Raw genomic sequence first — 15,173 nt, 5'->3', positions numbered from 1 at the left:
GGGGTATTTTTTCCCCAGCCAAAGCTGTAGTGTAACATTTCCACGGAGAGTCCAGTATGTCTGCGTCTATGAGAGCGACTTCAGCGCCAAGTTCATCGAGGCCGGAGCCAGCACCGGACACCAGAGGTGACGTCACGTGTACACTAACATGAGCTGCTAAACCAAACCTTTGCATGTTTATTATAAGTGTTAGACAGTAGAGAGACAATAATAGAAGTTACAATCATGGGGGGAAAAATAGAAGGCAAGGATGATAACCAATTGTAAACTAGACAAAAGAAACCGTGGATATATTTACAGATATTTAGGTTTGTGTAGACTTATTAGTCCATTTTCCAAAACACTACCTGTATGTGGAAATATAAAAAAGTCATAGCCTGAGTTGTATATCTGCTGGTTTGTTTGAGCTTAATTTTATTTTTCTCTGTAGCAGAACTGGATTTGAAAGTCTCAGCAGAGAGCAGACATGCGCAGCCCCCTCCTGTCAACAACCACATCATCCCAGATGAACTGCTGGCCAGCCTTACATCCACTGTCTGCGACAAGGGCATGCTGGGGCACACTGCACACAATCGGCACTGCAAGGTGCGTTCAAGCATCACGTACATTTTACATGAAAGTGGTTACGTTTGTGTGAATTCACACCAGGGTTCTTAACTAGACAACTTTGTACTTCACAGGGCCAGGGTATCCGACGGCCAGATGCAGTCTGGCACCATCCACTTGGACGCAGGAAATACAAATATTTTCTGGAGCAGCCAACATCCCTGACTGGAGCGGGCAGGTGAGCCAGGCAAACAAGATAGACGCAAAAACACCAACAATGTTGCTACCACTCTAAAGTTAGATTTGATTTGAATAAAAAGTCAATGAAAGTCACATATTTTGTTTTATCTTGACACTAGTACAGGACAGGGTTGAATCAGTTTTATTTTTATTTTTTATCTTCAGAGCTGCACATCTAGTTAAGACAAACTAACTACTATGATCTCACTGAAGTCAGTTATAAATTAAGGTGTGTGTTTGTGTGTGGTGTGTCTATACAGGGATATTTCATTCCTTTGCGATGCTATAGTAACCCAGGGGAAGACGACACCCCTTCCACCTCTGACTGAGAGGAGTGGTGATGACACACAGGTAAGCTGTGTCTTTTAACCTTTTGTGGCAAAAGTGCCAGAGAACGTGTTGTAACTGAGCTGAATATGTGACACAATATCAAAAGTCATATTTTACAATGTAACAAAACCAATCAGATTTGACAATATACAAGACACGACAAACACAAATCAGTTAAAACGCTGCGATTTTCTAAAAAGTGCTGAGTTTGAATTCATATTTACTGTCATACATCTACTTTCATATCATATGTGGTGTGATAATCACAGTTACCTTGTCTTTCAGAATTTGAGTATCTCAGAAAGTCTGATCCCAGAAGAATATCACATTATCAAAAACAAAGGGCTGAAGAGCCTTGAGTTCTTTGACGAGTGAGTCTGCTTTATTATGTTTAGCCACTTAATTACGTAAATGTGTACCCTCATATTGTCAAATTGTTTGTGTGTCAACTCCTTTGTTGCATCTGTTCCTCAGTGCGTTCACTGTACAGCTGCAGGATGACAAACAGAAGCTACGGGTCTTTCCCTCACTGTGAGTTAAAGAATACAAATTAATGAAATATATAACCTACAGTACATATAAATCTTCATCCAGGAGTCTTCACCAGGACATGGTAGGAAGTAACAGAACTGTGTACCATTTGGTACCCAAAGTACTGGTAAGACAAAGGATGAATGTTTGAGGAAAACTCTAAATTGTGTCATAATACAGATGTGTGTTCATGCTGTGTTTCCAGGAAGCCCAGTGGCAGACTGGAAGTGGTCCTGCTGATGAGGATGATGGACGACATGCTGGAGAAGGCCGGAGTGGATCAGCAGAGTGGGGAGCTGACTCAGCTCTCCCAGGTAGGCACACAGCCTGGGCATGTGTGGCATACAGATGATAGTTGATACAACTTCTAATGAAATGCAGACTCTGTATCCATCGTCTTACAGCAGATCTGGATTATTATTTCTGCAACAAAACTCTCAGATCTTAACACGATAGTTATGTCTTCTTTTGTTTTCTTTTACGTCAAAATCCATACACAATTTCTTGAGAGACTGCCAAATTTCTCCTGATTAATAAACAAAGAAATAAACCAACAAGCTAACAAACATACAGTACACATATGAAAACATAACCTCCATGGCTGAGGTACGAGGTGTGATCTGTAACATCTGAAAGAATGACTTAGACTTACACATGTATGTAAGGAAGTTCTATATTGGTTAGCAGTTGTTATACAGAATAAAAACTTGATATAGGGGCACCCCATATACTAAGGCTATAGTCCTCACTGCAGGGGCCCCGGTTTGATTCCTCTGGCGCCCCTTTACTGCATGTCATTCCCCCTCTTTCGGTCTCCCCATTTCCTGTCTGTTTTTTTTTTGAAAAAAAAAATCGATATAAACAATGTTTTGCAGGACTGACGCACTCCCAACATGTAATCAGGAAGAGTAACCCAATGTTTGTGCTTGTGGTAGTGGCTGCACCCCATTAAAATATAATGAAAGGTCCTTTATAAGCTCAAACAGCAGTAACCTGTTGTGCTCAGTGCTTCATTTGGCTTTCTGCTGCTTTTATAGAGATTTGATTAGTCGTGTGCATTACTTCTTGCCTTGTCGAAAAACACAGTTTACAGAGTGTGAGTGTACTGTAGTGTGTTACCTCCTGCTTGTAATGTTCCTGTCCCCCCCTACAACATACTTACATATGAAAAAAAAGTGCAGTCAGATTTTTATGGAAACATAGCCAACTGTACATTGTAGAAACAATGTGCAGTGAACTGTCTTACAGATGGAGGGTCTGCTGGAGCTGGTGCATATTGAGCAGAACATCTACAACATTGTTTTCCATGAGCTGATCAGGCAGGTCAGCGTGGGCTGTGTCGAGCGGGGACAGCTGCTTGCCAAACTCAGGTTAGATACCAGCACATTAAGGTATTAACCGGTAGAACCTCCTCACTTGTTGATGAAGTTTCATAAACTTTAAACCATATTAGCCTTTTTTTTTAACACTCTACAGAAACAGTTTTGTCCCTGCTGCTGTTTATCTTTTAAATAAGCTGTAGCATACTTTTTACTCCTTTTATTAGGTTTTTTTTAAGCTATTTTAGCTTTTCACTGCTGCCTGTGTCATGCTCTTAACATGTTCTGTTTCATATTTTTTATTAATATGTATACAAGAATAACAAAGGCACTGACATGGTACATTGGTGTCAGCATTAAACATGTTTGTATACACCCTTGGATTTAGAATTGTGTTTTTGAGAACAATCAACAGTTACAGAATTAAAACCAAATAAACTATACAATGTTTAGATACTGAGATATAATCTATATAAAATGATTAAACTGACATGACAGAAGAAATACATAAATAATAATAAAAAAGAGAGGGGAAGAGAGAGAGAAAGAAAAGAAAAAAAAGGGAAAAGAAAAGAAAGAGGGAGTGTGTGTGTGAGGGAGGGGGGTTACATCGATGCAAAAAAGTCCATAAACGGTTGCCATGCTCTTAACATGTTTTACAGTTATGTTGCACTGGTATTTTTATGAAGCATGTATTGTCTGATTTGAACCACAATCAGTGAGCTTGATTTATGTCCATATCTCTGTCCTGTGATGTTTAGTGTTTGTTTTGTCCTTTTTAATTGGGGTTACCTTCCTGCTGCAAAACAAATCTACCCATGGGTATTAATAAAGTTAAAGTTACTTGAACATGTTTGAAGTCTGAAATTTACAAAGAATCTTTTCCAGTAATGAGGACAGGGAGCTTCTTTCCTATTCCCAGCTCTTGTGTTGTGTGTGTCCAGACAGCGCTACCAGTCCCTGCTGGAGCGAATACCCCGCCGTCTGAAGACTCTGCACACGGAGCTGGTGGCACAGCGGACTCTGGACCGCCGGCTCACTGAGGAGATCAACCACATCAAGACATCAATCCAGCAGCTCAGCAGGTACGTTGGTCAGGGTCATTCAGCTGGGTCATGATGAAAGAAATGACTGGGAGTTGTTAAGCTCTGGAAGGGGTTGATGGAGCGATGGCTGTTTTAAGAGGAAATAATCAATAGAAGAAATGAAAATGATAGCACTCATTAGAAGGTGTAAATATGAAATATGTATGTGTGCTTAGGTGTGTGTGTGTGTGTTCTCTTTGCAGGGAACTGTCCAAGATCAGAGACCATGATGCGTTTGTTTCCCAGCAGGCGGAGCACGCTCACTGCCAGCTGGCCGAGGCGCTTGATCAGACGCACACCAACTCCGAGTCAGTTCCTCACAGGACTGAACCCAACTTGAGTTCATTCAGTCCAAATCTCATTTTCATCAAGTTGATACATTTTAAAATTAACCAGCCTAAACTATATCAACATTATTTAACTGGCTGCAATGAGTGATGCACTAAAGTATAAAAGATAACAGATTCTTCATTGTAAGAATTTAAGAAAATGTACGTAAGTGGTATGGGAGAGCAAAAGGACAATTTTTTAAGAAATACATTGACAAAAAGTGCAGCAGAAATTCAGTAGCATGCAGTACAAAAATACAAACAGAGTGTTCCTTCTCATTTGGTCCATGTGCTCTTCTCAGTGTGGTCCAGGGTTACCACGAGCTGTATGAGCTGCAGAGAGGTCGCCTAGAGTCTCAGCTGTTTCAGATGACTGAGGAGAGAGACTGCTGGAGCCAGCGCACCGTCTGTCTCGCCCTCAAGGTGTGTGTCTGTCACCTCATGTGTAGGCAACATGATTCATAACAGATTTACTGGCTTCGGACGTGAAATCTCACGGAATGGGAGGAGGTCTCAGCTGACAATATAAAGTGTTTAAACTGATGGTGTGAAAAGGCCATCCCTGCTATATAAGAGATTTCATGTGATTGTTTATGGTTGATACATTTTTTGACACTTTTATCACTATAATAATAAGGATGAAATTTATTTCTCTCAAAGATGCTTAGTAGAAACAATTACACTATGTTTTTTTTTTGTGATTGTCAGGTGATCAAGGTGAGAAAGCTGCGGATAGTCAAACAGCTGCATGTGTATGAGCACAGCTGGTTCAAGACAGCAGAGCACTGCCTCCTCTACCTCACTTCAAGGGTAACAGCATAGGGCCTACTTCCTAACATTTTTTGCACTACACAAGCAAAAACAATCAACAGCACAGATGACTCTTGTTAAATGTCCTGACCCTGACTATGACTTTGACAATCCTGCTCTAGGACACAGAGGACCTAAAAATGATCAAGGGGCATGGTAACTACTGGAAAGAAGAGCTGACTGTTTTCATGTCCCAGATGAAGAAGACAGAGGAAGCTCAGTTTGAAGAGCTCTGCGCCATCCAGCAAGGCATCACCAAGTGGCTCAACTTCTGCACCACACAGAACAAGTTAGGACATGTTGAGATACCAGAGTATAGTAAAGTGTAGACAGTTAAAACAGCAGTTGGGAGCATTTTTGAAGAAGACGTTAGTCTGTGTGTATCTATTCTCTCGATTCAGCTCTTTCTCTCTCTATTTCAAGGTGTCCTGGCCCAAATCATGAGCAATCTTCAGTGGCAAAGATTTATGCTGATTTAAAAGAGTGGTCAAATGTAAGATCATCACATTTCACTTTACTGTTTCTGTTACTGTCTTTTTCATGGCAGCTGTTAATTTGTATCTACTTGATATTTCTTTCACTTTTGTCATCAAACTGAAGCATCTCTGAAATCTTTCTGACTTAACTTTTTGATGTAATCACTGTATCGAATCACCTCATCTCTCATGGTTATTATCATGAACTTGTTACATCTGATCCATTTTATCTGTGCCACTCTGTTACTGTACCTGTCCACTGTGTTTCACCTCTGTTGCCTGTCTCTGTTATCTCATGTCTGTCCACCACTGATCACTCTTACTCTGTGTTCGGTTCATCTTCAGATGTTAACCCTTCAGTGTGAACGGTACCAAGGTGAGAAGCTGCTTTGCTGCCAGCAGAGCCTCGGAGATCTTAGCCTCATCCAGGAAAGATGGCTGGATAAGAGCCGTCAGCTGTTCAGACGACACCCTCCCCCTGACGGTGAACCTCCTGAAATCCAGCTGAGCAGCGTCTTATCTGAGCTGCTCAAACAGCTGGACACACGAGTCAGTGGAGAGAATGGTGAGGACCAATAGAGACATGAATCTGTAGCTAAAGTCGCAGCATCTTCAAAGATGCGTCTAATGTGTTTTCTTGATTATTATTATACTGTAGAGGGTCCCTTAAGACAAAGATTGAAGTGTTGTTGTTTTCAGGAATCCATGGACACATCATGACACTGCTCGGCCTTATGGAGTCCTGGGTGTCCGAGCTCGGTGCAGTGATTTGCCGGCCAGAAACGACACCAGTCCCTGATTGGCTGAAGCTAGAGAAGGCACTTCACCATTGGCAGAGTTTGGCTGAAGAAATCTTACTGGATGTCTCCCACACAGAGACAGAGAACAAAGGGGACAAAAACAAATCTGACATATAGTACGTTTTTTTTTACCTTCATTGGGACGTAAAGGTTATCAATAAATGAGTCACACAATTCTTTCAATTACCAATATCTTGCAACATTTTGAATGTAAACTGTAATCCATCTCTAACTTAACAAAATAAATTTGAACACAAGGCTCATATATTTAGCACAAATAATATTTGCTTATTTATGTAAACCATATCTGTTTTTTCTGCATATGTAATCTTAATTCCGACTTTACTCCAAGTGTCATCATTAGCACAACTTTGTCATTGTCATGCACTATTGTCTGTTTGTTTCTATATACAGCACAGAGACCGAGATGGTGTTTGACAAGGTGCAGGAGTTCATAACCAGCCTGGTCAACTACGCTGACAGTGAGAATCAGAGACTCAGTGAAGAGGTTAGTACCAACCAGGTTCAGTCAAACTGTCAACCGAGGTTTACATACATTCTGAAAATGCTGAAAAAAGCCCAGTGCCTTCACATCAAGTGGAAGAACTATGTCAGCCCCATGAAATGTGCTCAAAAGTTGCACAAAAAAACTTTTAAATGACCAAAAACCACTAATGTCCTCCTCAGCAACTGACTACATAAAAATGTTTTTTAATTGTTAAATGTTTTTCAAATGTTTGTACTTGATTTTGCTTAATTATTTATCAACAACCAATTAGTTGAAAATGTTAAGTGATATTAAAGTTTTATCCTAATTATAATATCTGAGTTGGAAATATAAGGTGATCTGGTCCATGTGTCTTTCTTCACTTTCCAGCTCTTGTCTCTTTCTGTCCTGTTGTTAAACTGTCGGCGTCACTTCCTGAACTCTTTCTCCAGCAAATTTTCTCTGTCACTTACTCCACATAATTCCAGGTACCATCGCCTTCTTTAGCACGTCTGTGTTTTCTGTTTTCTCATTTGTTGTTCATCTTTTCCAACATGACTTTGTCTCACATTAATGCAGTCACAGATTGTAACCTAACTCCACAGTGTGACAATTGCTGCTGTTTTCATATTGTTTATGACTTAGCACCTCTACCATGATACTGCAGATATATATATTTTTTCATTTGCTTGAATGTTTGAATTTGTGTGTTTCCTTTCCTACCAGGTAAATTCTATTCACATGGGTCAGACCTGCTGGATGTTAGACCTGTTGCTCCTCCTAGTACCTGACCACAGCGAGGACCAGGAACAAGAACTAGATCACCAGTACATTACAAACATCTCACCACAGACACTGGATGAGGATGCAAAGACCCTGGCTGAGAGACTGGACTATTTTTCCAATTACATCACCAGGTACCAGAGGTTGTTAAGCAGCTCCCGTCAACCAGAGTAAAATAAGTAAACTTTGTTGTCTCACACCAGCACTGAACTGAATTTCACTACAGAGTGCAGTGATCACCTCCTCAGAGTACAGTATACAGTACACACACACTCATAGAGACATGAAGTGGCAGCTTAAGTATTAAGATTGAAGATTGTGATTGAAGATTGAAGTATTTCATAAGATATCTGAGTGGAAGAGGATCAGCACAGACAAGGGGATTAATTCGTCTGGAAATGTTTGTTTCTGACTCTAGCTTCTGCAAGCTGATTCTGGAGGAGGATAGTTGGCAGAACCAACATCAACCTGAGGGTGAAAATGAGAAAAATATGTACAGACAACTGCAGGTAAACAACAATCTTTTACTCACACAGCAGGGCTGCATGTTTGTACATTTCAAATAACGTAATACAGTAAGTGGAAGTACATCTCTTTTACTCCTGCATGAAAACATATTACAACATTTCACCAGGGGGAGACAAACTGACTGTCAAACCTTTACAGTAAAGCCAAGCTCAGTTGTTCAAACCTACATACTGTAATGTGTGTGCTTGTTTGTATATGTGTGTATGGTCTCAGAGGGAGTGTGATGACTGGAAGGACACCTGCACAGTCCTGCTCTCGAAGGTCAAAGGTCATGTGGAGCTGTCGGTCATGCAGCCTGCTGCCACTTCCAGGAGTGATGTCACAGTCTCTCCTGCAGACAGCGTGGAGACTCTGGTGAGAAATCAACTCAATACAACCTATGTGAAATATCGATTAATGACCAGTAGAATACATTTCCTGCAGATGTGTGTGGATGCTTATATGTTTTTATCTTAGTCATGTCCATTTCCTGAAATCTTAAACTTGTTGTAAGGTAGCGGGCAAAGATACCGGTGCAATGTTGAGGTAGAGCTGACAATAGAAGATTTTTTAAGGATCAAAATCCTTTCTTTCTGATTTTGATGGTGATATGTCTGTGTGTGTGCACCTGTGTTTGTAGGCAACCGAGAGGGTTTCAGCAGAGCCGATAACAGACAGTGGGATAACGGAGATCAAAACAGAGACCGAGGCAGAATCGAGAGATGTGAGTCACTTTAACACCAGAGGGGAGTGAGTGAAAACATCAACCAGCTGTAACCATTGACAAATTAATTTAGAAAATTGAACATGGTTCGATGTGACCACACACACTTCAAATTTTCTAGTTGGTGAAAAGTTCGAGGAATCATTGCCACTGATAAAGAAGTGATGCTGTTCCTGTAGCAAGAGGTTGAAACTCCTGCATCAGCACTTTCCTGATGCCAGTGTCACTAAGCAAAGCACTGACCTGTTAAGGTTGTATCCTGCAGCACTTTTATCGAGTCGAATAATGAATTTATTAACCTTCTGTCAGTGTCTTTATGACAGTTTTCAATTGATTATATCTAATATAATTTATCTTATGTGACATATAACAATAACGGGCACATAATTAACTGGCCTAGCCCATGAATAAATACCATGTTGGTTGAATAATGACAGTCAGTAAATTAATTTTAGTCCCTGACCAGTTCTGTTTGGTTTGGATAATTGTGGTCATGATGATGCACTTGTGCGTTCACAGAGCACCGATGAAGGACACGAAACACAGCAACCAGAAGTTTGTGAGGTATTGATACATCTCCATGCATGAAATGCACCTAGGAAAGCGCTCTGGAAAATATATATAAAACATCAGCTCTTGTCTAAACAGGGAGATTAGACATTTTAGATTCATGGTGTGAAGGTTACAGGGAAACTGGCTTGTTGCACAGGTTGTTGTTTTTTGTCATCAACCCCACCAAATGAACAGTGCTACTGTTGTCCTGCAGGGGGAGCCAACGGTTTGTGAGACACCACTGGTGAAGCTGATCGGCTATGACGGAAACATCTCTCAAAGAAGACTAGGGGAGAGCAGTGTCCACCTGAATGGGGTCAGACAATTAAATCACACATACTCATTAGCATTTATTTCCCTTTGTACTGAACTGAGCCTGTCTGTCTGTCTGTCTGTCTGTGTCTGTCTCTGTTTGTCAGACTGATGACCTGGTCGTGACTCCGGCAACAGACAAAGCTCAGAGAGCTTTTAGTGATCTGACCACAGTAGGATTACTGCAGCAGGAACTGCAGTAAGTTTGCTTTCTTAATGTTGTGTGGAAAACAGTGACAACATTGACAGTATCAATGTGTAACACTTTCTGGCTGTTAGTTATTTTGTGCAGCACAAAACAATTTATATTCATTTAGTTAAAATATGAAATGGGAAATTATCCCCCACGGTTGAACATCCATCTGCAATAATTAATCTGATTCACCGTCTCCTTCAGTCACTGTGAAAATTACTTCAGCTAAGTTTCGTTGGTTGCTCAGAAATGCAGAAACCTGTGGCTATGCACAGCAGATCTAGATCTCTTCGTGTGTGTGACAGTGATTCTGAGCTGCGCGTCCAGAGTGCTGAGGAGCGAGCCCTGAAAGCTGAGGAGGAACTACAGGCGGCACTGGAAAAGATTCAGGACCTAGAGAGACAACTACAGGCTCAGCCCAGTCTGGAGCCCCAAAGTAGAGAAGGTAGCAACTGAACCACTAGGTTTAATGACTTTTATCTGAGAAAGAGTGAAAAAAGAGAAATAACATTCAGTGTTAAAGTGTAGAAGCAGTACATGCCTTTGTTTGTGTTGCAGAGAAAAAGAAAACACCACCACCCTCCCCATCAGCAGTGACCCCCCCTGATCCTCCAAAGAAAACAGCCCCTGAGACCAAACCTACCAGCAGCACCAAAAAGACCAAGAAACGCTGAGGTGACATCTAATTACAGGATGTTTTGACTCTGTGTGTTTGGGACTGTCCAATTAATGTCGTGTGAACTGCTTTTCAAATCACTTGTAGGATTTAATGTATTGTGTATCCTCTGTTGTAACAAGACCAGAGAGGAACACGGTACCAGTTCATATTTTCTCTCAGACTTTCAAATGAATGTAGTGCACATGAAAAATAAAAAATAATGGTATTGGAGAAAACTAAAAATGGTTATTAACCAGTGCTGCCTCCCAAGCATATAATATTCCCAGTGTCAGGGTTTGTGCTTATTCAAATTGCATAGCTTTTTGTATGAAAATGGGAAACACTGACATTGTCATTGATATTATGTCTGACTATGGTTTTGTTTAACCTAAAGATGTTTATTTTATATTTAAAAAGTTGTTTTTCTTCTCTAGAGCTTTATTTCTGGACTGAAGCGTGAATATATTTTTGTATTATAAAACAGGCTAATATAAAGTACAATTGTACACTATATTTAACATTTTATAGTTCAATATTTTTTGTGGCTACACAAAGTGATCATATACTACATAAATTATATAAAATAGTACAGATGTTCAGTTCTTGTGAATTCGAAATCAGAGCTTTAAATCTCCTGAATTACAAGCAGTAAGAGTTTGCTTTAATAAAAATGGCTTGGAGTGTGTCAATAAAAATTTCCTGGATCTTTTCATGTTTTCATGTCATGAAAATGATTATAATAGTTAACATTGTGTCTGTTGACAGTCTGTCACATCATTGGCGAGTCTGTCTTTGTCTCCTCCTCTGTCATTGCTCCCTCTTCTTCCATAGCAGGAGGGGGAGGAGGAGGAGGTAGAGATGAGTGGTCAGAGGTCAAACTGAGGAGATCTGGGGGGATTGGAAGAACCAGGGCAGGATGAAGGTGACGGAAGGAGGCCCTGAACCCTTCCCAGGTCGTTGTCTCTCCCTCAGCTGCTTTTACCTGGAGGAGAGAGGGGCTGTCGTATTAATTGTGTTTACACAGACATTAACTCACAGCAAGAGGCTAAACTGCAATCATACTTTGGGCTTGAAAAACAGTTTGATGGTTGCTCAGGCTGCGATTGGCCCCCCGGGTCTTTCTTTTTTTATGGTAGCACCAGAAGTCACCAAAATTAGAGATGTTAAGCTTTAATCGTTGTATTTCAAGTTTAGTATCGATCTTATGTGTAGTTCAAGTTATCTTCAAACCTTTTCTCCTGAAAGGTTATGCAAATAATGCTGATAATAATTCCTGCGTTTGTTTAATCTTTGGTTATCTTTGGACAAAAAATATAGATGGAAAAACTGATGAACCATAAACATTTGACATTCAAAAAGGAGCATTAAGTTATAAAAAAAATCATAGATTAAAATCATAAAAAGCTATCATGGTAACTTACTCTGCTCTGCTGTTGTCTCTTGAGCTCAGCCTCAGCAGCTAGGCTCTGCTGTAACTCCACAGGAAAACTGAGCTCGTCTCTGACAGAAAATCAAACACAAGCACAACCCAGCCTGGTCAGCAGGAACTACAAATCTCAACATTCCTGTTTGCCTGGAAAAATCATTGCATGCACAGGAAAAATCCTTTCCAAACAGAAAGTGATGCATTTTTCAGAAGCAGTGCTGCCTCTTTGGGGTGTACAAATCAGTTTTTTTTTGTTGTTTAATAGATTTCTTCGAAAATTATCCTCTCTGTTGCATGATGCAGTTAATACCATTGTGTTGTCACAACCTCAGGGGTATCCATGCAACTCCTTTGCACTATACAGACTCACCCAGTGAATAATAATAATATTCACTAACTGGTTTACATGCAGATAAGAATGTTTAACACAATAAAGGGTGTTATAAAGCACTTGACCACCAAGTAACTTCTCTTTATCAGTCTTACATGTCTGCTCTCTCCACCCGGACGCCCCAGCGACAAGCAACAGAGTCAACAGCTGCTTGTATCTGCTGCCCGACGTTTCTCCTGTGCAGCAGCATGTGGCTGAATGTGTGTTGTGCAAGAACATCTCTGACCGCTGCCTGAACCACGGTCTGCAACACTGTGGTCAGACTGGACAGAGCTGTGCTGCACAGAGCCACGTTCTCTATCTGGTAATAACACACAGCGCCCAACTCTGGCCTCATCAAGTCCTTTGTCACCACCTGCAAAAGTTCATTTACAGTAACCATTCAAGTAATTATGAATCATTTATTTCACGTATGGAGCCGATTGTGAATGTCTTTTGCATGTTCTGTACCGTGTGAGGAGCAACCTTCAGCATTTTCAGTCGGATGTCAACCTTGTGACAAACATCAAGGAAAGGGAGGTAGAAGAGAAGGCCTGGACAGATCAGGAAGGATAGAGTTATACAGTAACATACAAATGATTGTGATTTGCCTTATCTTTAATTATTTTCTTATGACTTTTGTATGGAATATAAAATGAATCAGAGGCAGAATATTTCATTTATTTAACTATAACATAATTTGAAGTTTAGTTGACAGGTTGCAGGTTGTCCAAACTTTTCATGGCTTTGTATTTGCAGGATCATTTAACAACCAAAGCCTTAACTCAGAATGCCAATTCAGCTGATTTGACACATTTGTAATGCAAACAAAATAACATTTTCTTTCAAAAAGTACAGCTTTAAATCACAGTTGAGGGCAAAAGATTATAGTACAGTACTCTGCTGACCTGGACCTCTGGCTCTTCCACGCAGCAGGTGACCCAGTCTGAAGACCACAGCTCTCTCATGTTCCCTCACTATCTGTCAGTCAAAAACAACAGACATTTAGTCAGTCCACATGAATTGAAAATCGCCACGTTGTACAATACAATAAAATACAGTACAGTCAGAAAGCAGTGCATCAGTCAAACAATGGCTATGAAATGAAAGTGCTGATTTTCATGTTAGGCTGCATTAATTTCTCTAATATTTTACTTCTTGCTGAGGTGGAACAAGTGGGAATAATATTTTAATCATTAATTGGCTATGAACATCTTGAACGACACTTGAATGATACGATTGGTTACCAAAAGCTTCCATGCCAGATTAAACTCACACTTAAAATAGTTACTATTTAGCAGCTTGAAGATAAATCACTATCAAATTATGTGAGGTTGTTGCAGCTGAGGATAAACCTCATCCCTTGATAGCCTTCTCCTGTCACAAACTGCATGTGTCTAGTTGTTTTCAACCGTATCTTTTATTTGATTTGTTTGTTTGATCTCGTTTGGTCTGTGGTGTAGTTCGTACTTTGAAACAAAACCAGATGGACAGAGGGAGGAAGAGGAGAATCAGAGTCAGCACGAAGGCCATCAGCAGACACTCAAACACTCCCAGGTTCTTGTGCTTCATACCTGCAGAGAGTCATCGTGCTTAGTATGAAGAACGCAATAAAACTTTTACATAAGCGCAGAAACACAACTCTTCCATAACATGAGCAAAAATAAAGAGATTTTTCTTGCTTTAACTCACTCTCTTCCTGCTCCGCTGCTTCCAGGAGCCCCAGGTTTTCCTCCTTGGCATCGTCATCTCTCACTCTGTCTATGTCCACCACCGTAGGCCTCAGCTTCTCTTCTGTGTCCTGACCCACCTTAATCTCATTTGTCTGGTTGGGCTTCTCCCTCTGTGGTCTCTCTTTCCTTGCAGGGTGCCGGTCTGCCTTCGGTGCCCTTTGTCGGTGACCTCTGGCAGCCAGCGTGGCTCCTCTCTCGCTCTCCTTCCTGGGCTTCATTCTGGGTCTCGGTAGATCACTGGGGTGGACATTGGCAGACTTTTCCATACTGGCTGGAAGCTCTGGAGTAAAGCGCACACTAGTGATGGCTGTTGGGATTTTCCTGTGTAATTTTCTTTTCTGAAAAAAGCAGAGAGAAAGGGGAAATGGTGCAGCTCCCTCCGCTCTGAATTGCTGGAGGCAGTGGTGTTACCATCTGTCATGATGAGACAGACTCCATGGTAGTGAATCAGAATGACTGTTTGAATGTGGGAGTGTAGAACGACAGTGGGAGTGTCATCCTCTACCCTTTCTGGTTCTCAAATAATTTTAGGTCAGTGACCATGGCATTCACTACCTTTGAAAATCAAAATACAGAGGGATTGCTAGATTTTTTTTTCAGCAATAGGCCTATTTTGTTTTATTTTAATGCCATTGCAATGCCGTCTCTCTTCACTCAATAAAGGTGTTAAAGCTTGGAAGCCTTTAAATAGGCTATTACAGAAAGAAACATCAAAAAGAGAAGGCTAGAAGAGCTGTAAAAAAACAACAACAAAAAAAACATGTCTAATAGAGTTCAAATCTGTTCTAACCCTTTTGGTGGACATGTGCGTCAGAGTCATGGGAGCTAGGGAGTCACAGTTTCTTCCTTGGGAATGTGCAGACTCAGGCTTCTCCTTTCCCAACCTATCTAATCTTTTCTGTTTTTACAGGAAAAGACACACACTGTCCTCCCAAAGAGACCCTAATTAAACAGTCAATTAA

General features: G+C 40.7%; 1 protein-coding gene across 1 annotated transcript; it reads left to right on the top strand.

Annotated features, from left to right (window-relative positions):
- Positions 1–56: 56 nt before the first annotated feature.
- Positions 57–14,075, top strand: axdnd1 (axonemal dynein light chain domain containing 1; the record flags this gene model as incomplete). The annotated part of the gene is made up of 28 exons (XM_083970893.1): positions 57–138; positions 431–585; positions 681–784; positions 1,047–1,137; positions 1,402–1,487; positions 1,591–1,647; positions 1,853–1,961; positions 2,896–3,017; positions 3,911–4,051; positions 4,255–4,359; positions 4,683–4,803; positions 5,089–5,190; positions 5,313–5,479; positions 5,614–5,683; positions 6,012–6,231; positions 6,366–6,498; positions 6,881–6,974; positions 7,680–7,870; positions 8,155–8,245; positions 8,478–8,618; positions 8,884–8,967; positions 9,487–9,531; positions 9,734–9,835; positions 9,939–10,030; positions 10,330–10,469; positions 10,583–10,693; positions 12,625–12,803; positions 13,965–14,075. The coding sequence occupies 28 exons, from the start codon at positions 57–59 to the stop codon at positions 14,073–14,075; spliced, it is 3,246 nt and encodes a 1,081-aa protein (XP_083827019.1).
- Between the last annotated feature and the right edge of the window lie 1,098 nt (positions 14,076–15,173).

Source organism: Trachurus trachurus, assembly GCF_905171665.1.
Source record: "Trachurus trachurus genome assembly, chromosome: 4".
NCBI lineage: Eukaryota > Metazoa > Chordata > Actinopteri > Carangiformes > Carangidae > Trachurus > Trachurus trachurus.
The sequence above is the reverse complement of the archived record's forward strand: the minus strand, read 5'-3'. Positions and strand labels throughout refer to the sequence as shown.